The sequence below is a fragment of the Ranitomeya imitator genome, chromosome 5 (genome assembly GCF_032444005.1).
Source record: "Ranitomeya imitator isolate aRanImi1 chromosome 5, aRanImi1.pri, whole genome shotgun sequence".
NCBI classification, from domain to species: Eukaryota; Metazoa; Chordata; class Amphibia; order Anura; family Dendrobatidae; genus Ranitomeya; species Ranitomeya imitator.
In genome coordinates, this window is record NC_091286.1 from 665,374,055 (window position 1) to 665,397,427 (window position 23,373).

The window sequence follows — 23,373 nt, forward strand, 5'->3', positions numbered from 1 at the left end:
GAAGATAGGAAAATCTGTGACGCAAAAAGAAAGCGTGCTGTACGCAAGGCACAAGTAGAATCTGGTGTACTGACCACATCTGCTTCCTTATGTCAAATATGCGGGCGGACCGTCAGGGCCCGAATTGGACTCATCAGCCACCTCCGGACCCATAACCATTAATTCTCTTCTAACCCTGAAATCATGGTCATCTTCGAAAATGAAGGATGAACATCATTATTATTATTTATTTATTTATATAGCACCATTAATTCCATGGTGCTGTACATAAGAAAGGGGTTACATACAGAGTTATAGATATCGTTTACAGTAAACAAATTTACATTGACAGACTGTTACAGAGGGGAGAGGATCTTGTCCTTGCGGACTTACATTCTATGAGATTATGGGGAAAAGACAGAAAGTCAGGGGTGCGGCAGCTCGGGTGGTGGTGACATGGGGCGGCAGCTCGGGTGTTGGTGAGGTGACAGAATGATTATTGCAGGCTGTTGGCTTTCCTGAAGAGATGGGTTTTCAGGTTCCATCTGAAGGATCCGAGGGTGGTGGATAATCCAGAGGATGGGGTATATTCGGGAAAAATCTTGCAGGCGGTTGTTTGAGGAACGAATAAGTGTGGAGGAGAGTAGGAGGTCTTGGGAGGATCAGAGATTACGTGAGGGAAGACATTAGTTCAGAGATATAGGGAGGGGAACGGTTGTGGATGGCTTTGTAGATCAGTGTTAAGTAACAACCACAGGTATACCAATCACTGAATGCCAATAAATGATAGTGTAAATATAAAATAAAATAAAATATATATCCTAGTGTCAGTGTCAGTGGCTAGTGTCCTGTGGAGAAAGAAGTGTGAAAGACACCAACGTACCAGAAGAGGACAACCACAACCGATATATGGAATAATCCAAGAAAAAGCCACCAGGCAGGGATATAAATATAAAAATGTCTTTATTATATATAGTTTGGCAAATATTAACAATAATAAAAAATCAAAACATGTGCGCACAAGAGGACAATATTATTAATTATTAAAACAATATAAAAAAATGGTATAGGCTGACCCACAAAAAGTATATAAATATAGAGTAACAGGTTCATACACCCCTAAAAATAATGTCAAATGCCAATATAGCCAATATAGCACAATGAGAAGGGAGTGTACGTAATATTTAATATACCTCTAAATAACGAGTCAGCCAGGTCCCAGAAAGGCGCACCCCGACGCGCGTTTCGGATCTCAGTCCTTCGTCAGGGTAAATGTGATCTTTGTTATATTTTGCACATATTACAAAACGTCCATGATAGGTATATGCAATTTCTGGGCCATATGATCTTAGCTATTGACATTATTTTTAGGGGTGTATGAACCTGTTACTCTATATTTATATACTTTTTGTGGGTCAGCCTATACCATTTTATTATATTGTTTTAATAATTAATAATATTGTGCTCTTGTGCGCACATGTTTTGATTTTTTATTATTGTTAATATTTGCCAAACTATATATAATAAAGACATTTTTATATTTATATCCCTGCCTGGTGGCTTTTTCTTGGATTATTCCATATATCGGTTGTGGTTGTCCTCTTCTTGTAGATCAGTGTTAGTAGTTTGAACTAGATTCATTGGGGAATTGGGAGCCAGTGGAGGGATTTGCAGAGGGGAGAAGCAGGGGAGTAGCGAGGAGAGAGATGGATTAGCCGGGCAGCAGAGTTGAGGACAGACTGGAGTGTTGCAAGAGAGTTAGCGGGGTGGCCACAGAGGAGGGTGTTGCAGTAATCGAGGCGGGAGATGATGAGGACATGCACAAGAGTTTTGGTAGATTGTGGGCTGAGGAAGGGACGGATTCTGGCAATAATTTTGAGTTGGAGGCGACAGGAGGTGGCAAGAGTTTGGACGTGCGGTTTGAAGGACAGGGCAGAGTCGACAGTTACCCCGAGGCAGCGGATTACAGGTGCGGGAGAGAGCATGATGCCAATTACCATAATAAATAGATCAGGTAGGGCAGATTTAAGAGATGGGGGAAGAATGATGAGTTTGGTTTTGTCTACATTAATGTTAATGATAAACTTACCTGGAGCAGCCAGTGCCAGGCAGCAGCTGCCAAGGCAAACAGGATCATGGGGTGCATTAAAAGAGGTCTGGATACACATGATGAGAGCATTATACTGCCTCTGTACAAATCCCTAGTTAGACCGCACATGGAGTACTGTGTCCAGTTTTGGGTACCGGTGCTCAGGAAGGATATAATGGAACTAGAGAGAGTACAAAGGAGGGCAACAAAATTAATAAAGGGGATGGGAGAACTACAATACCCAGATAGATTAGCGAAATTAGGATTATTTAGTCTAGAAAAAAGACGACTGAGGGGCGATCTAATAACCATGTATAAGTATATAAGGGGACAATACAAATATCTCGCTGAGGATCTGTTTATACCAAGGAAGGTGACGGGCACAAGGGGGCATTCTTTGCGTCTGGAGGAGAGAAGGTTTTTCCACCAACATAGAAGAGGATTCTTTACTGTTAGGGCAGTGAGAATCTGGAATTGCTTGCCTGAGGAGGTGGTGATGGCGAACTCAGTCGAGGGGTTCAAGAGAGGCCTGGATGTCTTCCTGGAGCAGAACAATATTGTATCATACAATTAGGTTCTGTAGAAGGACGTAGATCTGGGGATTTATTATGATGGAATATAGGCTGAACTGGATGGACAAATGTCTTTTTTCGGCCTTACTAACTATGTTACTATGTTACTATGTTACATTGAGTTTTAGAAAGCGAGAGGTGAAGAAGGAGGATATGGCTGACAGACACTCTGGGATTCTGGACAGCAAAGAGGTGACATCTGGGCCAGAGAGGTAGATCTGACTGTCATCCGCGTACAGGTGGTACTTGAAGCCATGAGACTTTATGAGTTGTCCTAGGCTAAAGGTGTAGATTAAAAAAATAGGGGCCCCAGGACAGAGCCTTAAGTGACACCAACAGAGAGAGGGTGTGAGGAGGAGGTAGTGTGGGAGTGGGAGACGCTGAACGTGCGGTCGGAAAGGTATGGGCAATCCAGGACAGGGCAAGGTCTTTGATGCCAACGGAAGAAAGAATCTATAGCAGCAGGCAGTGGTCAACTGTGTTGAAGGCAGAGGACAGGTCAAGAAGGAGGAGGATGGAGAACTGTCTGTTAGCTTTGGCTGTGAGCAAGTCATTAATAATTTTTGTCAGGGCAGTTTCGGTGGAGTGGTGGGGGCAGAAGCCAGATTGGAGGCTGTCAAGGAGAGAGTTGGATGAGAGGTGGGAGGAAGGTTGAGCATGGACATGCTGCTCAAGGAGTTTTGAAGCAAACAGGAGCAGTGATATGGGGTAATAGCTGGGCATAGCAGTGGGGTCAAGGTTAGTTTTTCGAGAATGGGTGTGATGGTGGCATGTTTGAAGGCAGAGAGGAAAGTACCAGAACAAAGTCATAGGTTGAAGAGATGGGTTAGAGCTGGAATGAGCATGTTAGTGAGGTTGGGGAGCAGGTGGGAAGGGAAGGGGTCAAGTGCACAGGTGGTGCGGTGTGATTTGGAAAGGAGGTGAGTAAGCTCTCCTTCAGTGATGTTGGAGAGGGAGGTTATTAGGGAAGGGCCGAGGTCTGGTATATGGAGTGGTTGGGGTGGTGGAACAGTAAAGGTTTTCCTTGTCTGTTCGATCTTGTTTTTGAAGTAGTTGGCAAAGTCCTCGGAAGAGATGAGGGGAGTTGGAGGTGGCAGTGGTGGGCGGAGGAGAGAGTTAAATGTGCTGAACAGTTGTTTGGGTTGTAGGATAATGAATATAAAAGGTTTGTAATTTGAGGGCTAATTTGAAGGCAAGTGTAGTTTGTTTGAAAGCAGTGAAGTCATCTGGCAGGCGTGTGTTCTTCCAACGCAGCTCCGCGACCCTGGAAGCTTGTCGAAGTTTTTTGGTGAGATTGTTAGGCCAGGGTTGCCTATTGATTTGTCACACTTTGAAATGCACGAGAGGGGCGACTGAGTCTATGGCTGATGTGAGGGTGGAGTTATAGAAATCAGTGGCGCTGTCCGAGTCGTGGAGTGAAGATATAGAGGACGGGGGTAGCAGAGAGTCTGAGAGTCTGTGAGGTGTGCGAGGTTTCTGCGAGGATGTGGTAATGACTGGACGTGGAGGGCAAGTGAGGAGGACAAGGAGGAGAAGGTGAGTAGATGGTGGTCAGATAGGGGGAAGGGAGCGGTTGTGAGATTAGATAAGAAACAGAGGCGGGAGAAGATGAGGTCTAGTGTATGTCCACCTGTGTGGGTGGCTGTGGAGGACCACTGAGTGAGTCCAAAGGATGAAGTAAGGGCCAGGAGTTTGGAGGCTGATGGCTGGTGGGTGTCAGTAGGGATAGTCACCCCTTATGATGGTGGGGGTGTCAGCAGAGATAAAGTGTAGAAGCCAGGTGAAGAATTGGTTGATGAAGGCAGTGGCTGAGCCCGGTGGTCGGTATATGACAACTATTTGGAGATTAGAGGGAGAGTAGACATGGACAGAGTGAACCTCGAAAGAAGGGAGGATAAGGGGGTTGGATAGGGTTGAAGGAACAGTTTTTTGAAAGAAGGAAACCCACTCCTCTGCCGTGTCTGTTTCCAGGGCAAGGAGTGTGGGTAAATTGGATGCCACGGTAACTCAGTGCAGCAAAGGAGGCCATGTCATCGGGCATCCACCAGGTCTCAGTGAGGGTCAGGAAGGAATGGTTGCAGGAAGTAAAGAGATTGTGGATCATGTTGAGCTTGTTGCAGATGGAGCCAGCTTTCCAAAGTGCTCCAGAGAGGGGAAGTGGGGGGGTAGGGGTCAGTGGCACAGATTTTAAGTGTGAGGGATTGCATTGGTTTCTCTTAAGGTACCTTCACACTGAACGATATCGCTAGCGATCCGTGACGTTGCAGCATCCTGGCTAGCGATATCGTTGTGTTTGACACGCAGCAGCGATCAGGATCCTGCTGTGCCATCGTTGGTCGGAGCAGAAAGTCCAGAACTTAATTTCGTCGCTGGACTCCCACAGACATCGCTGAATCGGCGTGTGTGACGCCGATCCAGCGATGTCTTCACTGGTAACCAGGGTAAACATCGGGTTACCATGCGCAGGGCCGCGCTTAGTAACCCGATGTTTACCCTGGTTACCAGCGTAAACGTATTAAAAACCAAACACTACATACTTACATTCCGGTGTCTGTCCCCCAGCGCTGTGCTTCTCTGCACTGTGAGCACTGGCCGGCCGTAAAGCAGAGCTGTGACGTCACCGCTGTGCTTTCCGGCTGGCGCTCACAGTCAATACAGAGAAGCAGAACGCCGGGGGACAGACACCAGAATGTACGTATGTAGTGTTTGTTTTTTTTTACGTTTACGCTGGTAACCAGGGTAAACATTGGGTTACTAAGCGCGGCCCTGCGCTTAGTAACCCGATGTTTACCCTGGTTACCAGGGGACTTCGCATAGTTGGTCGCTGGAGAGCTGTCTGTGTGATCGGGATCGTTGTCTAGATCGCTGCAGCGTCGCTAAATGTGATGGTACCTTAAGTGTGAGAAGGATAGGAATCAGGATTAGTTGGATGTATGAGGTGGGGGGGCAGGATTGGGGGATATGTCGCTATCAGTGAGAATGAGCAGAGAAAGGGAAAGCAGAGCATCACTCATCTCATTCAGCGGTGCTCATAAACATACTGTATATACAAGGATTTACACAGCCTTCCTACTGTACCTTGAAATTAGCACAAATTATGAAAAATACAGCAGTGCCCACTGACCCTCTGAGAAAACTAAAGCCAACTACATAAACATAAACAACAGAAACACAACCCTATACAATGCACTGACAATCCAAGATGACAAAAGTCCAAAACAACAACTATTGTTGTAGCTGTTTGCTTCTGACCCAATGTCAGATATGCCAGATCACCAGTGAGGTCAAATTAAGAGGTTACGCCCCAGATAACAAGCTCGGAGAAAAGCATGCACACAGGTTGAGAGCAAGTCACTTTTCTGGTTTAATAATACAAGAGGCAGTATTTTTATACAATTTACAGCAAATGTAACTCAATGTAAGTCATGTAGCCCCCGTTACCCAGGGTCATGCTTTATTTACCATATACCCAGAACATGTTGTTGCTGAATGTTAAAAACCATGTAAGATAAGAAGTATAAAATCTTTGAATCGGAGACTACAAGACTATTACATTATAAGAACAAATTTTAGCAAATTCTAGCAATTAAAGTAAAAACATTAAGGGTATGTGCACACTCTGCAGATTAGCCTGTGGAATTTTCAGCGCAGATTCTTCCTCTCTTGGCTGGAAATGCAGGCAAAAATCTATACAGCCATACAGTCAATGGTCTAAACTAGGCATCAAAGACTGTTTGTGTCTACTTACAGGTCCCAATAAAGATATTATAGCAAATTTTAAAACTATAACATTTTCATTCAGTCTACCAGATGAGGAACTCTACAACCTCCTAGAGCTTAAAAAATTTATTAGAAGCAAAATATCTCTCCCCTTAGTTTTGCCTAAGGATATTAATACTCTTTTAAGAAATCTCCATTTGTTATCAGTCTGGAATATGAAAAAATACAGTATATAAACTCTTTCTAATTTAGACACAGAATTTGTCAAGCAAAATCACATAATCAAATGGGAACAAGATGTAAATAAAAAAAAATTCTAACAAACCTTTGCAACAAACCTTTAGGGTATGTTCACATGTTCCTGATTTCCATCCTTTTTTTTTCAGGACTGTTTTTTAAAAAACTGCAGCTCTTGGCAGAAAACGCAGGTCCTTTTTTTGGTCCTTTTTTTGTCCTTTTTTGATGCGTTTTTTGATGCGTTTTTTGATCCTTTTTTTGATCCTTTTTTTATGCAGTTTTCTATGCAGAGTCTGTGTGTTTTCTAGGAAGTTTTTTAGGGTTAAAATGGCTGAAAATACCCTAACCCTACCCCTAACCCTAACCCTACCCCTAACCCTAACCCTAACCCTACCCCTAACCCTACCCCTAACCCTAACCCTACCCCTAACCCTATTCTAACCTTAGTGGAAAAAAAAAAAATTCTTAATTTTTTTTTATTGTCCCTACCTATGGGGGTGACAAGGGGGGGGTGTCATTTACTATTTTTTTTTATTTTGATCACTGAGATTATATCTCAGTGAGTGATCAAAATGCACTTTGGAACGAATCTGCCAGCCGGCAGATTCGGCGGGCGCACTGCGCATGCGCCCGCCATTTTGCAAGATGGCTGCGCCCAGGGAGAAGACGGCCGGACGGACACCGGGACGCCGGGTAAGTATAAGGGGGGGAGATTAGGGCACGGGGGGGGGGCATCGGAGCACTGGGGGGGGCATCGGAGCACGGGGCGGTGGGAATGGAGCACGGGGGGGCGGGATCGGAGCACGGGGGAGCAGCCACACTCCGCCCACGCACTTCCGTCTGCTTCCCCGCACTTCCTGCTGCAGCGGTTCTGCACCACAAACCACAGTAAAACCCGCAGATATTTTTTTCATCTGCGGGTTTTACTGCGGGTTTGACCTCACAATGGAGGTCAATGGGTGCAGAACCGCTGCGGCTCCGAAAAAAGAAGTGACATGGTACTTCTTTTTTCCCGCAGCTTTTCAGCGCGGCTTTTTTTTTTATTTTCCGCATTGTGGGCACAGCAGTTCCTGTTTTCCATAGGGTACAAAGTAATGTACCCTGCATGGAAAACAGCTGCGGACCCGCAGCGGGAAAATCGCGGCAATTCCGCATGAAAAAAAGGATCGTGTGAACATGGCCTAAAATTGGGGTATAAAAACAATATCAACTCCATTATTCAGGGAAAGTGTTTTAAAATGCTTGTAAGATGGTATCTTACCCTTGTTAGACTCATCTCAGCTTTCCTTTCTTATCCAGACACATGTTGGATAGGATGTGGATCTAAAGACAATATAATAGACATTATTTGGTTGTGTCCAAAAATAAAACCCTTTTGGAAGGAGGTTTTTGATCTTATTTTTAAATTAGGGAAATACAAATTAATTATGTCTCCTCAACTCTCTCTTTCATCCCTAGACTCTGATTCGCTTCCTATAGATATTACATTAATCTCCTTTCATGTTCACTCAGTTGCCAAAATGCTTCTAGGTGTCAGGTAGAAATCCGAGACAATTCCCGTCTCAATATGCTACTAAACAGATTAGCATCCGACAACACATAATAACAGACGCGGATTCTTTACTGTAAGAGCAGTTAGACTATGGAACTCTCTGCCGTATGATGTTGTAATGAGTGATTCATTACTTAAATTTAAGAGGGGACTGGATACCTTTCTGGAAAAGTATAATGTTACAGGGTATATACACTAGATTCCTTGATAGGGCGTTGATCCAGGGAACTAGTCTGATTGCCGTATGTGGAGTCGGGAAGGAATTTTTTTCCCCAATGTGGAGCTTACTCTTTGCCACATGGGATTTTTTTGCCTTCCTCTGGATCAACATGTTAGGGCATGTTAGGTTAGGCTATGGGTTGAACTAGATGGACTTATAGTCTTCCTTCAACCTTAATAACTATGTTACTATGTAACACCTTCAAATTAGTTTTTGCCATGAACCACAACTCCATTACAAAGCATAAATCTAAATGGGCATTATGGAATTCAGTCTTTTCCCCACATGCAGAGTCCTTTACAGCTGATTGATATGGCTCTATAGCCAGTGGATATGTCTAGTGGAAATCTTTTAAGATTGTTGCTCTTTACCATGTCACCACTCTCACTGGACTATTTTGTTCTTTTACTTATGTTATCCCTAATTTCCCCTTTGTCCTACCATATCCAAGTTCACCTCCTTCCCTCCCCCTCTTTTTTCCCTTTCCACTTTTCCCCATTATCCTGTCTAAATTTATATTATTATTATTCATATTTTTTCTATGGTATTATTCGACCCACTCCAATAATATAATATATGTTGAATTTCAACTCATGTTATATTGTCTCATTTAACCTTTTCCCCTATCCTGATATTACATACAGTGGGGCAAAAAAGTATTTAGTCAGTCAGCAATAGTGCAAGTTCCACCACTTAAAAAGATGAGAGGCGTCTGTAATTTACATCATAGGTAGACCTCAACTATGGGAGACAAACTGAGAAAAAAAAATCCAGAAAATCACATAGTGGAGTTTGGAGTCAGACTGTTTGAGGGTGTGCACAGGTGTCTTTTTATACTGATAACAAGTTTAAACAGGTGCCATTACTACAGGTAATGAGTGGAGGAAAGAGGAGACTCTTAACCCTGTCGGGATCACACTCAGTCGGAGCAGCCTTTGGAAGTGGGGAAATCACCAGAAATAATACACAAGACACGTCTTGTATAGTGTATCACTGGGAAGTCTCTGAAGCACGCCTGCCTTCAAGGTGCTACCCCTTCTTTATATAGTTGTTTAGTGGTTATACAAGTTTTGCATGTTTAAACAAAGAGACAAAACAGGAAAGAAAGAAAAGAAAAGAAAACAGTTTCGTGGGCGGCAGTTTCACAACAAACAGTACAAAGGCAATTCCACAGACAAGAAAAACAGGATTTCATACTATAGCTAAAATGTCCTTGAATGGACAGGTCAATATTTATCACAAATTCTTTTTTTTTATTTTTGTTCATTGAGGTAATCATTTTTGTTCTGCTCTTCACAATCCCCCCTTTGACATATTCCATTCAAAACCTTGTCGATCATTTTAGTCATTCTTTTTGTGATATTACAAAAAAAAAACTTTATATTCTCGCATCCATTACACAAAATTTATTTGTGCATACCGAGATACCCTTGAGTACAACCTTTAATAATACATATATAATTACAATAACCATAACTGTATGTATTAGGCTTTGCATAATCCCGGTAACCCACCCACCGATCCCTCTGAACCAATTGGCCGGGTTAAGAAAAGAAAAGGTATCTGACCACCAGCTATCCTTATTTTGGTCATGGTCTTTGTCATACTGATCCCTGAGTCGTTGTACGTCTTTTAATTTAAATCTCATACTCATAGTACTATTCGGGTCTATATAATGACAGCAGGTGGGTCCGATGATTTGACACATACCCCCTTGTGAGGCAGTTAGGCAATCCAATACCAGGGTATGTTGGTTAGTGACTATTATAAGCTGATTCTGTACAGCTATACTAGTATTTAATATGTCCAATATATCCCAAATCTGATCATCTAGATAATCCGTGGCTCTAACTAATTTATCCCACATTTGTGTTAACATAGGATAAATAAAAATGGTACTAGCAATTTTGTTGGGAATTCCCATTTGTACTATATGCGGCCTCCCCGAGGGACGTGGTGAGTTATCTGCAGCTCTTTTATACAGTGTGTGCTTGGGCACGGCTTGCATATTCACTTGTTTATTTGAAATTATGAAAGTAGCCGGGGTTAGGCGTCCTAATGTACAAGTACCCTTTATACCTACGGGAAGCCATTTATATGCTCCTTCTCCGCATATCCAAAATGTACCCTCAGGCAGATCCCACAAAGCTGAGTGCTGCAATACCAATCTGTGAGCCAAATCCACAAAACTAGATACATTCTGAAGCATACACCAAGAGGGTTTTTGTCCCAAGGGGCTACAGTACCCGGCTGCGGGATTCCCACATACATGCATTCCGTTGACATACTCATTGGATTCATTACAAACCAGGTTCCCCGGCTTACTTGTACAACTGTCTGCATCACCTTGGGGGAACAACTCAGAATGTTCCCATTTTCTATTATGTATGTATCTTTCCAATACTGTAGGTTTGAAAGCATCAGAGGAAGGGGTGGTTGTACTGAAACTGAGCTGTAGATTTTCAGTAGGGACCTGTCCTAAATCAGTTAATCCAGTCTTATTCCTAGGTACCCATTTTCCTCCCTTGAATGCTAAATATTGTAAGTTGTCTATTTTTCCTGTAAGATTGCCCTGCCACCAAGGAAATTCTACCCATCCCACAATTGGTATGGCGATTGTAGTATTCCATAGTCTAGTATTGCCAGGTTGGTTGTTGGCCAGGTTGTCTGAACAATTAGGCCAAGCGAATATTTCTTCAGCTGACACGGGAACTGCTAGGAAAGGTATACTTGTGGCTGATACTGGTGAATGGGTACAGATCCAACAATCTGCCAGGGGTTGCGTATTATTTAACAAGTCATGCACTAATTTTCTATGATGTTGTACGAATCTATTGTTCAAAGGGGCTAGATAATTCAGTCTTTCCCATGCCTCCGTTGAGGTTAACATTATTAACATCAATATCATGAGTCTTATACTGCTTTTTTGCAATGGCTTGCATGTATCCATGATGCCTTTCCTTCAAGCTTGACTGCTGTTGGAGTTGTTAACAGGACTTGGAAAGGTCCGTCAAATCTCGGTTCCAGAGTCTTTCTGGTGTGTCTTTTCACGTAGACTTGATCACCAGGTTCCAACTTGTGGCCTCCTTCGAGATTTTCTGGATCTGGAAGGGAAGCAAAAACTTGCGAATGCACTTTAGTTAAACGTTTTTGTAATTCTTGTACATAAGCAGTTAAAGTCTCAGTATTCAACATCAGTTGTTGTGGAAAATAACAACCCAAATTTGCTGCTCTACCAAAAAGAATCTCATGTGGTGACAGCTTAGCCTTCCCCCTTGGGGTGTTTCGGATGGAATACAGGGCATGTGGTAGACACTCGGTCCAAGGCTTTCCTGTTTCTGCCATGGCCTTCTGGATTTTTAATTTTATTGTCCCATTTAATCTTTCCACTTTACCTGAACTCTGTGGATGATATGGAGTGTGAAACTGGTTTTCTACTCCCAACATTTTCATAACATTCTGGAATATTTCCCCAGTAAAATGGGTACCCCTATCTGACTCGATCACCTCAGGCATGCCGTAACGGGGTATCAGTTCATGTGCTATTTTAATGGCAGTAGTTTTTGCTGAGGCTTTACGAACTGGATAAGCCTCTGGCCACCCTGAGAACATGTCCACACACACAAGCACATATTCGTATCCATTGTACCTAGGAAGTTGGATGTAGTCGATCTGGAGTCTTTGAAAGGGATACAGTGGTCTTACATGATGCTTGGTTGGGGTTTTAATGGCCTGACCTGGATTGTGTGCCAGGCATATAGCGCATGCAGCACACATGTTCCGAGCAAAATTACCAAAGCCTGGAGCCAACCACCTTTCTTTTACCTTGAGCGTCATACCATTTGCCGACACATGCGTGGGTAGGTGGAGGTCACTTGCCACTGCGGGGTACCAGGCTCTGGGTAAACACAACAAAGTTCCTTTTTTCCATAATCCTTGCTGATCTTCTGCCCCTTTTTTCTGCCACTGCCCTCGTTCTTCGTCGTCTACCTGTTTCTGAGCTTCCTTCAATCTTTCCTCATCATCTTCAGAGCTATCTAGTGTGTGGGCATGATGTAAGGGTTTACGTGCTGCCTGTTTTGCTGCCTTATCGGCTTTATCGTTACCCCTGGCTTCCTCGGTGTCGAGTCTCACATGTGCAGCTACCTTTATCACCGCTATTTCTTTAGTTTCTTGTGCTGCCTCCAGAATCTGTCTAATGAGGGAGGCATGTTTAACAGGTTGGCCTGAAGCAGTCATATAACCTCTGGCTCTCCATATTACGCCAAAATCGAAAATAATGCCATGTGCATATCTTGAATCAGTGTATATGTTTGCTGTCTGATCTTTGGCTATTTTTAGAGCTTCAACTAATGCCGTAAGTTCTGCTTCTTGTGCAGACTGATTAGCAGGGAGAGGTTCTGCTTTCAGCACTTCATGCTGAGTTACTACCGCATAACCTGTATGAAATTGTCCATTCATATCTGCATATCTACTGCCATCTATGAAAAGTTCAAATGTAGCATTACAGAGTGGCTTGTCACGTACATTACATAAGCCCTGAGTCTCTTGTTCCATTAATTGTACACAATCATGCATTGACTTTGATGGGTCAAAGGAGTTGGAGAGTGCAGTTTCCTCAGGTATGGTACCCCCCTCAGACTCTAAAGGGAGCAAAGACGCGAGATTAAGAGTCTGAATCCTGGCAAAGGAAATGTTGGGCGGCAGTAGTAGGGAACATTGGAGACGGAGGTGTCTGGCCATTGAAATATGTTTAGGTTGGACCTGGTTAAGAATGCCATGTACATCATGAGTGGTCTGAACGAGAAGTGGGTGATCAAGAACAATCTCAGAAGCTTTATCTAATAACAGTGAAATTGCGGCTACTACTCTTACACAAGAAGGTGCGGCTCTAGCTACAGGGTCCAGATGAGCTGATATGTATGCCACAGGTCTCTGTTTTTTTCCATGTTTTTGTGTGAGCACCCCTGTAGCATGTGAGGATATCTCAGCTGCCATCAATTGAAAAGGTTTAGTGTAGTCTGGGAGTCCCAAAGCCGGAGCTGATACCAGTGCTGTTTTCAAAGAGGAAAATGACTGTTTAGCCTCTTCACTGAGTGAATATGGTGTGTTGGCAATACAGTCATATAAAGGCTGCATGAGTTGACTTGCATGTATGATCCACTGTCTACAGTGTGAAACAATACCTAGGAAAGCACGCAGCTGTTTGTGATTCCTGGGTTCAAGCATGTTACGTATGGCTTCCGTACGTTGAGGTGTGAGGTGTCTGATGCCCTGTGATATGCAGTGACCTAAAAACACGACTGTTTGTTGAAAAGCCTGGAGTTTCTGTCTATTTACTTTACAGCCTTCTTGCGCTAGGAAAATTAAGAAATTAACAGTTGAGGTAACTGCCGTCTGCTCATCAGGGCAACAAATAAGTAAGTCATCTACATACTGTAGAATGACTACTCCTGGTTCTGGGATGAAATTTTTTAGCACGGTCTGCATTGCTTCAGAGTACAAAGTTGGTGAGTGTACCATACCTTGTGGCAATCTTGTCCATGCTAATTGTTTACCCTTGAATGTAAAGGCAAACAAATGCCAACAGTTCTTATGTAGTGGCACAGAAAAAAATGCGTTTGATAAGTCAATTACCGTAAAATATGCAGCAGTGCTGGGAATTTGAGACAGTAAGGTATGAGGATTCGGTACCACAGGGGTGACCGGTGCCAAAACCTTATTGATTTCCCGTAAGTCGTGCACCATGCAATATTTCACCATAGTTTCTTTGGAGGACACTTTCTTTTTAACAGGATATAAGGGTGTATTGGCGGGTGACCTGATTTCTACCAAAACACCTTGTAACACATAATCCTGAATTTGTTGAGAAATCGCCTGTTCTTGCTGGGCGCTGATGGGGTATTGCCTAAGCTGAGGTAATATGGTTCCCGGGGCAGTTTCTAACAGTATAGGAGCTACTGATAAAAATCCTACATCAGTGTGTCCTTTTGCCCATAGGCTGTCAGGAACCCGAGACAAGTCAATTTTTGCTTGTTGAGTGTAAATTTCGGGAAAATCCTCCATTGCCTGTATTCTAACATATGGTTCCAGAGTTTCTGCATCTTCAGGGATGGTCAGCATAACTGTACCATCTTCTCTAAAATGGATGTTTGCATGCATTTTACTTAAGACATCAGTACCCAACAAGCAGGTAGGTGCACCTTTAGCAAATAAAAATTTGGATACAAAAGTTTTAGGGCCAAAGCTCACATTTAAAGGTTTTGTAAAGGGCAACGCCTGAATTTTACCATCATACCCTTCTGCATATGTAACCTTTGAGGATATATTGTCAGGATATGGTAATAAGTCCTGATTTAAAATGGAGGATGTTGCTCCCGTATCTATCAGAAAAGGTACATTTTTACCCTCAACTTCAACTTGTATTATTGGTCTTCTAGAAGGAAGAGAGACCTGCATAACTTTCAGTCATTCTGAGCTGTCTGTTTGATCAGGCACTGGGTTATTTATCCTATTTTTAGGTACAAAGGTTCCTGAATCTATATCTGTTTTTCTCTTCCTACATTCCCTTTGGAAATGTCCTGGCTTCTTACAGTAATGACAAGTAAACTTTTGATTAGCAGAGCCAGTATTAGCCTGTGCAATTCTTACTGGCTTAGAATTTTCTCTTAAGTCCATTTCTATCCCTACAGCTTTCTGTCTAGCCAGGTGTGGGTCTTCCAAGGTTCTCCAATCAGGGGTTGCGGCCTTAAGCTTTTCCTTCACTTTTGGAGACAATCCATCTATAAAGGTTTTTGTAACTAACCTCATCATTCCTGGAGCGGTTAGATCCATGCCTTCATCTCTGAAATTATTTTCTACACTTAGATAATATTCGTCTACTGATTGTCCAGATTTCTGAGCCACCACTCCCGTTGTTCCTCTCTGCCTCTGTCTCTCCCTCATGAAAACCATTAAGTGATCTACAAATTGTGTATCTGATTCTATCGTTTGTAAGGCACCATCTCCTGCTTGGGGCCTATGTACCTGTAGATTTGCTAATAGCTCCTGGAAGAGTCCAGGAGTCATTTTCATTCTACATAATTCTTCTCCATCTGCCCAAACTCCAGCGTGAGTCTGCATAATTTGCTGTATATATTGTGCAAATCTAACTGGACACTGGGTGGGATCTGGTGCTTTATGCAAGAGAGACATGCCTTCAGCGGGGGACCAAGGGAAATATTGTCGAGTTTGGTGATATCTAGTTCCCATTACTCCGTCAGCACCAGGTTCCCTAAAGGATCTTGGTACTACCCTAACAGGGGCAAGTACAGCGCCATGTCTAGGTGTACCACAGGCTAGGCAATCATTTCTCCAGTCTGGATTTTGTTGTCCACAGTGCGGACATACCCATCCTCCTGGTCCGGCTAAACTTTGAGGTGGTGTTTGGAGAAAAGATGGGGCATGTGGATTAAGGTATGGGGGTGGGGTATTTTTAGATTCCACATTTTGTTTTTCTCCACAGCCTGTGGGTCTAATACACCACTTTTTACTCTGTTGATTATATGTTCATCCCTCATTTTCTGCTACCCTAGAGACATCAATCAATGCTTGGATCTGATCTATCCATTTCTTGTCTCTGATTATGCCTTTTTTCCTTTCCTGAATTCCTTCCCATAGTTTTCTACTAAAAGCTTCTGCCCTAGTAACTCCAAACTTACTAAAAATCTTTTTCAGCCCCTTAGTGGCATCTTCACCACTTCTCTCCTTTATGATAGTATAGATATCTAATTCTTCTGGTTCCGACTTTGTTTGCTTATTCCCCATTTTCTTATCCTGAGCTTTCTTGCCCTAGGTGGCGTTTGGGTATGAGAATACCTCGTTACCTTCTTCCTAAGGAGCTAGGATGTCTTTTTTCTTGCCCTAGGTGGCGTTTGGGTATGAGAATACCTCGTTACCTTCTTCCTAAGGAGCTAGGATGTTTAAACTGTGTTGATGTAAGAAAATCCTGATTCCTACACCTATAGCAAACAACACAAATGCAACCAGACAGAAAAAGAAAAAGAACATACAACGTATCTTGTCCCAGGCTAATTTATCTGTCCTGGGCTTATACTATCACATACAACGTATTCTTGTCCCAGGCTAATTTATCTGTCCTGGGCTCATACTATCATACACTTATCCGTCACCAGGTTTTTGTCAAAGACAGGATCAGAGATTGAACATAGGCGCGGAGGTCTCCCCGAAAGGACGCAACCACGTTGCCCAGTGGGACAGTCACTTCTTCTGTTTCAACCCCTGGGCGGCTTATAGGGCTATTCCCAACTTCCACACACCTTCTATTCACATTCACTCTCATTCAATGCCGTACTCCGTGAGGTGATCAATTCCTAAATAGTTCAAGAACCCGAGCTATAGGTATCCTCCTCTACTAGAACTACCCGCTAAAGAACACGACACAGAAAATCTTACGGACAGTGCAGGGCAGATATAAGAGATCTAACAGTGTCTCTTACCTGGCCAGGTTTTTGTTCATCTGCCGTCCATTATCCCAGATTCTCTTTTCGTTCGTATTCTGCCGGTGTTCTTGAAGGAATACACAGACCTCGGGTCCCTGTTCGGGCGCCAGGAAATGTCGGGATCACACTCAGTCGGAGCAGCCTTTGGAAGTGGGGAAATCACCAGAAATAATACACAAGACACGTCTTGTATAGTGTATCACTGGGAAGTCTCTGAAGCACGCCTGCCTTCAAGGTGCTACCCCTTCTTTATATAGTTGTTTAGTGGTTATACAAGTTTTGCATGTTTAAACAAAGAGACAAAATAGGAAAGAAAGAAAAGAAAAGAAAACAGTTTCGTGGGCGGCAGTTTCACAACAAACAGTACAAAGGCAATTCCACAGACAAGAAAAACAGGATTTCATACTATAGCTAAAATGTCCTTGAATGGACAGGTCAATATTTATCACAAATTCTTTTTTTTTATTTTTGTTCATTGAGGTAATCATTTTTGTTCTGCTCTTCACAACCCCTTAGTGACAGAGCCAATTTGGTACTTAATGACCAGGCCAATTTTTGCAATTCTGACCACTGTCATTTTATGAGGTTATAACTCTGGAACGCTTCAACGGATCCCGCTGATTCTGAGATTGTTTTTTCGTGACATATTGTACTTCATGTTAGTGGTAACATTTCTTCGATATTACTTGCGATTATTTATGAAAAAAACGGAAATATGGCGAAAATTTTTAATATTTTGCAGTTTTCAAACTTTGTATTTTTATGCCCTTAAATCAGAGAGATATGTCACGAAAAATAGTTAATAAATAACATTTCCCACATGTCTACTTTACATCAGCACAATTTTGGAAACAAAATTTTTTTTTGTTAGGGAGTTATAAGGGTTAAAAGTTGACCAGCAATTTCTCATTTTTACAACACCATTTTTTTTTATGGACCACATCACATTTGAAGTCATTTTGAGGGGTCTATAGGATAGAAAATAATGAAGTGTGACACCATTCTAAAAACTACACCCCTCAAGGTTCTCAAAACCACATTCAAGAAGTTTATTAACCCTTTACGTGCTTCACAGGAACTGAAACAATGTGGAAGGAAAAAATGAACATTTAACTTTTTTTTGCAAACATCTTAATTCAGAACCATTTTTTTTATTTTCACAAGTGTAAAAACAGAAATGTAACCATAAATTTTGTTACGCAATTTCTCCTGAATACGCCAATACCCCATATGTGGGGGTAAACCACTGTTAGGGCGCACCGCAGAACTTAGAATTGAAGGAGCGCCGTTTGACTTTTTCAATGCAGAATTGGCTGGAATTGAGATCGGACGCCATGTCACGTTTAGAGAGCCCCTGATGTGCCTAAACAGTGGAAACCCCCCACAAGTGACCCCATTTTGGAAACTAGACCCCTTAAGGAACATATCTAGATGTGTGGTGAGCACTTTGAACCCCCATGTGCTTCACAGAAGTTTATAACGTAGAGCCGTGAAAAAAAAAAATTGCATTTTTTCTACAAAAATGATCTTTTTGCCCACAAATTTTTATTTTCACAAGGGTAACAGGAGAAATTAGACCACAAAAGTTGTTGTGCAATTTCTCCTGAGTACGCTGATACCCAATATGTGGGGGTAAACAACTGTTAGGGCGCACTGCAGAGCTTGGAAGAGAAGGAGTGCCGTTTTACTTTATCAATGTAGAATTGGCTGGAATTGAGATCGGACGCCATGTCGCGTTTGGAGAGCCCCTGATGTGCCTAAACAGTAGAAATCCCCCACAAGTGACCCCATTTTGGAAACTAGACCCCCCATGGAACTTATCTAGATGTGTGGTGAGAACCTTGAATGCCCAAGTGCTTCACAGAAGTTTATAATGCAGAGCCGTGAAAATAAAAAATATTTTTTTTTTCCACAAAAAAGATTTTTTAGCCCCCAAGTCTTCATTTTCACAAGGGTAACAAGAGAAATTGGACCCCAAAAGTTGTTGTCCAATTTGTCCTGAGTATGCTGGTACCCCATATGTGGGGGTAAACCACTGTTTGGGCGCACGGCAGAGCTCGGAAGGAAGGAGCGCCGTTTTGGAATGCAGACTTTGATAGAATGGTCTGCGGGTATTATGTTGCGTTTGCAGAGCCCCTGATGTACCTAACCAGTAGAAACCCTCCACAAGTGACCCCATTTTGGAAACTAGACCCCCCAAGGAACTTATCTAGATGTGTGGTGAGAACTTTGAATGCCCAAGTGCTTCACAGAAGTTTAGAATGCAGAGTCGTGAAAATAAAAAATATTTTTTTTTTCCACAAAAAAGATATTGTAGCTCCCAAGTTTTTATTTTCACAAGGGTAACAGGAGAAATTGGACTGCAATAGTTGTTGTCCAATTTATCCCGAGTACGCTGATGCGCCATATGTGGGGGTAAACCACTGTTTGGGCGCACGGCAGAGCTCGGAAGGGAAGGAGCGCCTTTTTGGAATGCAGACTTTGATAGAATGGTCTGTGGGCATTATGTTGCGATTGCAGAGCCCCTGATGTACCTAAACTGTAGTAACCCCCCACAAGTGACCCCATTTTGGAAACTAGACCCCCCAAGGAACTTATCTAGATGTGTGGTGAGAACTTTGAATGCCCAAGTGCCTCACAGAAGTTTAGAATGAAGAGTCGTGAAAATAAAAAATATTTTTTTTTTCCACAAAAAAGATATTGTAGCCCCCAAGTTTTTATTTTCACAAGGGTAACAGGAGAAATTGGACTGCAATAGTTGTTGTCAATTTATCCCGAGTACGCTGATGCTCCATATGTGGGGGTAAACCACTGTTTGGGCGCATGGCAGAGCTCGGAAGGGAAGGAGCGCCTTTTTGGAATGCAGACTTTGATAGAATGGTCTGTGGGCATTATGTTGCGATTGCAGAACCCCTGATGTACCTAAACTGTAGTAACCCCCCACAAGTGACCCCATTTTGGAAACTAGACCCCCCAAGGAACTTATGTAGATGTGTGGTGAGAACTTTGAATGCCCAAGTGCTTCACAGAAGATTAGAATGCAGAGTCGTGAAAATAAAAAATATTTTTTTTTTCCACAAAAAAGATATTGTAGCCCCCGAGTTTTTATTTTCACAAGGGTAACAGGAGAAATTGGACTGCAATAGTTGTTGTCCAATTTATCCCGAGTACGCTGATGTGCCATATGTGGGGGTAAACCACTGTTTGGGCGCACGGCAGAGCTCGGAAGGGAAGGAGCGCCTTTTTGGAATGCAGACTTTGATAGAATGGTCTGTGGGCATTATGTTGCGATTGCAGAGCCCCTGATGTACCTAAACTGTAGTAACCCCCCACAAGTGACCCCATTTTGGAAACTAGACCCCCCAAGGAACTTATCTAGATGTGTGGTGAGAACTTTGAATGCCCAAGTGCTTCACAGAAGTTTAGAATGCAGAGTCGTGAAAATAAAAAATATTTTTTTTTTCACAAAAAAGATTTTGTAGCCCCCAAGTTTTTATTTTCACAAGGGTAACAAGAGAAATTGGACCCCAGAAGTTGTTGTCCAATTTATCCCGAGTACGCTGATGCCCCATATGTGGGGGTAACCCACTGTTTGGGCGCACGGCAGAGCTCAGAAGGGAGGGAGCACCATTTGACTTTTTGAGCGCAAAATTGGCTGTCGTGTTTGGAGACCCCCTGATGTACCTAAACAGGGGAAACCCCCCAATTCTAGCTCCAACCCTAACCCCAACACACCCCTAACCCTAATCCCAACCTGATCCATAATCCTAATCACTAACCCTAACCATAATCACAACCCTTACCCCAAAACAACCCTAATGTCAACCCTAACCATAACCCTAATCAAAACCCTAAATCCAACACACCCCTAATCCTAATCTCAACCCTAATCCCAAACCTAACCCTAATCCCAAGCGTAACCCTAATGCCAACCCTAACCCTAATACCAACCCTAATCCAAACCCTAACCCTAATCCCAGCTCTAACCCTAACTTTAGCCCCAACCCTAGCCCTAACTTTAGCCCCAACCCTAACCCTAGCCCTAAGGCTACATTCACACTTGCGTCGTTTGGCATTCCGTCGCAATCCATCGTTTTGGACAAGAAACGGATCCTGCAAATGTGCCCGCAGGATGCGTTTTTTGCCCATAGACTTGTATTGCCGATGGATCGTGACGGATGGCCACACGTCGCGTCCGTCGTGCACTGGATCAGTTGTGTTTTGGCGGAGCGTCGGCACAAAAAAATGTTCAATGAAACGTTTTTTTGTACGTCGCATCCGCCATTTCTGACCGCGCATGCATGGCCGTAACTCCGCCCCCTCCTCCCCAGGACATAGATTGGGCAGCGGATGCGTTGAAAAACTACAGCTGCTGCCCACGTTGTGCACAATTTTCACAACGTGCGTCGGTATGTCGGGCCGACGCATTGCGACGGCCCCGTACCGACGTAAGTGTGAAAGAAGCCTAACCCTAAATTTAGCCCCAACCCTAACCCTAAATTTAGCCCCAACCCTAGCCCTAACCCTAGCCCTAACCCTAGCCCTACCCCTAACCCTACCCCTAACCCTACCCCTACCCCTAACCCTAACCCTACCCCTAACCCTACCCCTAACCCTAACCCTAACCCTAACCCAACCCCTAACCCTACCCCTAACCCTAGCCCTAACCCTACCCCTAACCCTACCCCTAACCCTACCCCTAACCCTACCCCTAACCCTACCCCTAACCCTACCCCTAACCCTACCCCTAACCCTAACCCTAATTTTAGCCCCAACTGCTGTTCTCCTGCCGGCCGGCAGATGGAGACAGATGGCGGGCGCACTGGGCATGCGTCCGCCATGTTCTTCTGCCGGCGGCCAGGAGGAGCAGCAAGAGGATCCAGGGACCTAGGTGAGTATGCTAGGGTCCCTGAATCCCCCTATTTCTCTGTCCTCTGATGTGCGATCACATCAGAGGACAGAGAATTACACTTTACTTTTTTTTTTTTTTTTTTGCGGTCGCCGGTAAACAGTTAATTACCGGCGATCGCAAATGCGGGGTGGGTTAAAAACCCCCCGAATCATGTTCTCTGGGGTCTCGGCTACCCTCGGCAGCCGAGACCCCGGAGAAAATCGGCCTCTGGGGGACTCTATGGACTTTTTCCACAGCGCCGTTAATTAACGGCGCTGTGGTTTAAGTACCCTTAGCGGCCGCCATTAAAAGGCGTATCGGCGGTCGCTAAGGGGTTAAAGAAGAAGTTACAGGTCTGTGAGAGCCAGAAATCTTGATTGTTTGTTTCTGACCAAATACTTATTTTCCACCATAATATGCAAAAAAAATGATAAAAAAACAGACAATGTGATTTTCTGGATTTTTTTTTCTCAGTTTGTCTCCCATAGTTGAGGTCTACCTATGATGTAAATTACAGACGCCTCTCATCTTTTTAAGTGGTGGAACTTGCACTATTGCTGACTGACTAAATACTTTTTTGCCCCACTGTAATTTCCCCAAATAAAAATTATTTAAAGAAAAATAACTTTTTGTTTAGGTAAAATTACAATCTCAACATTTTTCTAAAGAAGAATATAGAAAAAAATTAGACTGCGGGTGGGAAATTAAGGTTACATAACCAGCAATTTCATAACAACAACGATGATATCAAATGCCAAAGTGGAAATCTGTCTGAAATGTTATCATTTTTAGTGATGAAAGTTCTCCCCAAATAACTTTTTTTACATATAGTTTTATGCATTTGTGTTGGAAATAGAAAAGGTCCAAAGTGAGATCGATAAAGTTATTGGATCAAATGAGCCCCAGGTCATTCATCGTAAAGAGATGCCGTATACTGATGCCGTCATCCACGAGATTCAACGTTTTGGAAATATTGTTCCTAACAATTTGCCCCACGCTACTACTCAGGATGTAAACTTCAGAGGATATCTCCTTCCCAAAGTAAGTAAAAAAAGAAACATTGGGCCTTACTTTTTTGGTAACATCAAATTTAAGTGTTTTCCGCTATGTATTTTTACTTTAGCATAGATAATCACTTAGCAGGCAGTTTCCCCAGCCAGTCTCTTTGCTTCCTCTTCCAGTCGGGAATGTCATGCTATGTTTCAACCAGTATGGATGGAGCATTTTGCGAAGCAATCAGACAGAAATGGAAGGAGGAGATTTGGGACATGGGCAGTAGTGAAAAGGAATGACAGAGGTCCAAGAGATGATGTTTCATTTTTTTTAATTTTGAAACCATCATGTGTTTATTTTTCTATATAGCAATAAGTATTGGATAACAACCTTATGGACAGGTATTTTCCATCCATTTCACAAATGTTCACAAATGTTCTGATTTTGATACCTATAGACCCATTGTCCTCCTCTGAGCATTTCATATAAAATCAAAGAGGCCTTTTTAGCCAACAACATGCATTTTTTACAGGAATGAAGTCAAATTCCTTAAGTGATTTGCAAGGCTTCATAGCTTTCCATGCATGCTAAACAAAATTATTTTTTTTTATTTTTTGTT

General features: G+C 43.0%; 1 protein-coding gene across 1 annotated transcript in view; it reads left to right on the top strand.

Moving 5' to 3' along the window:
* The window catches only part of LOC138638723 (cytochrome P450 2K6-like), a 294,437-nt gene that overhangs the window by 253,648 nt on the left and 17,416 nt on the right, over window positions 1–23,373 (top strand). The window contains exon 8 of the mRNA XM_069728251.1: window positions 22,618–22,802. Within this exon, the coding sequence (XP_069584352.1) occupies window positions 22,618–22,802 (185 nt within the window). The remainder of the gene's footprint in view (window positions 1–22,617; window positions 22,803–23,373) is intronic.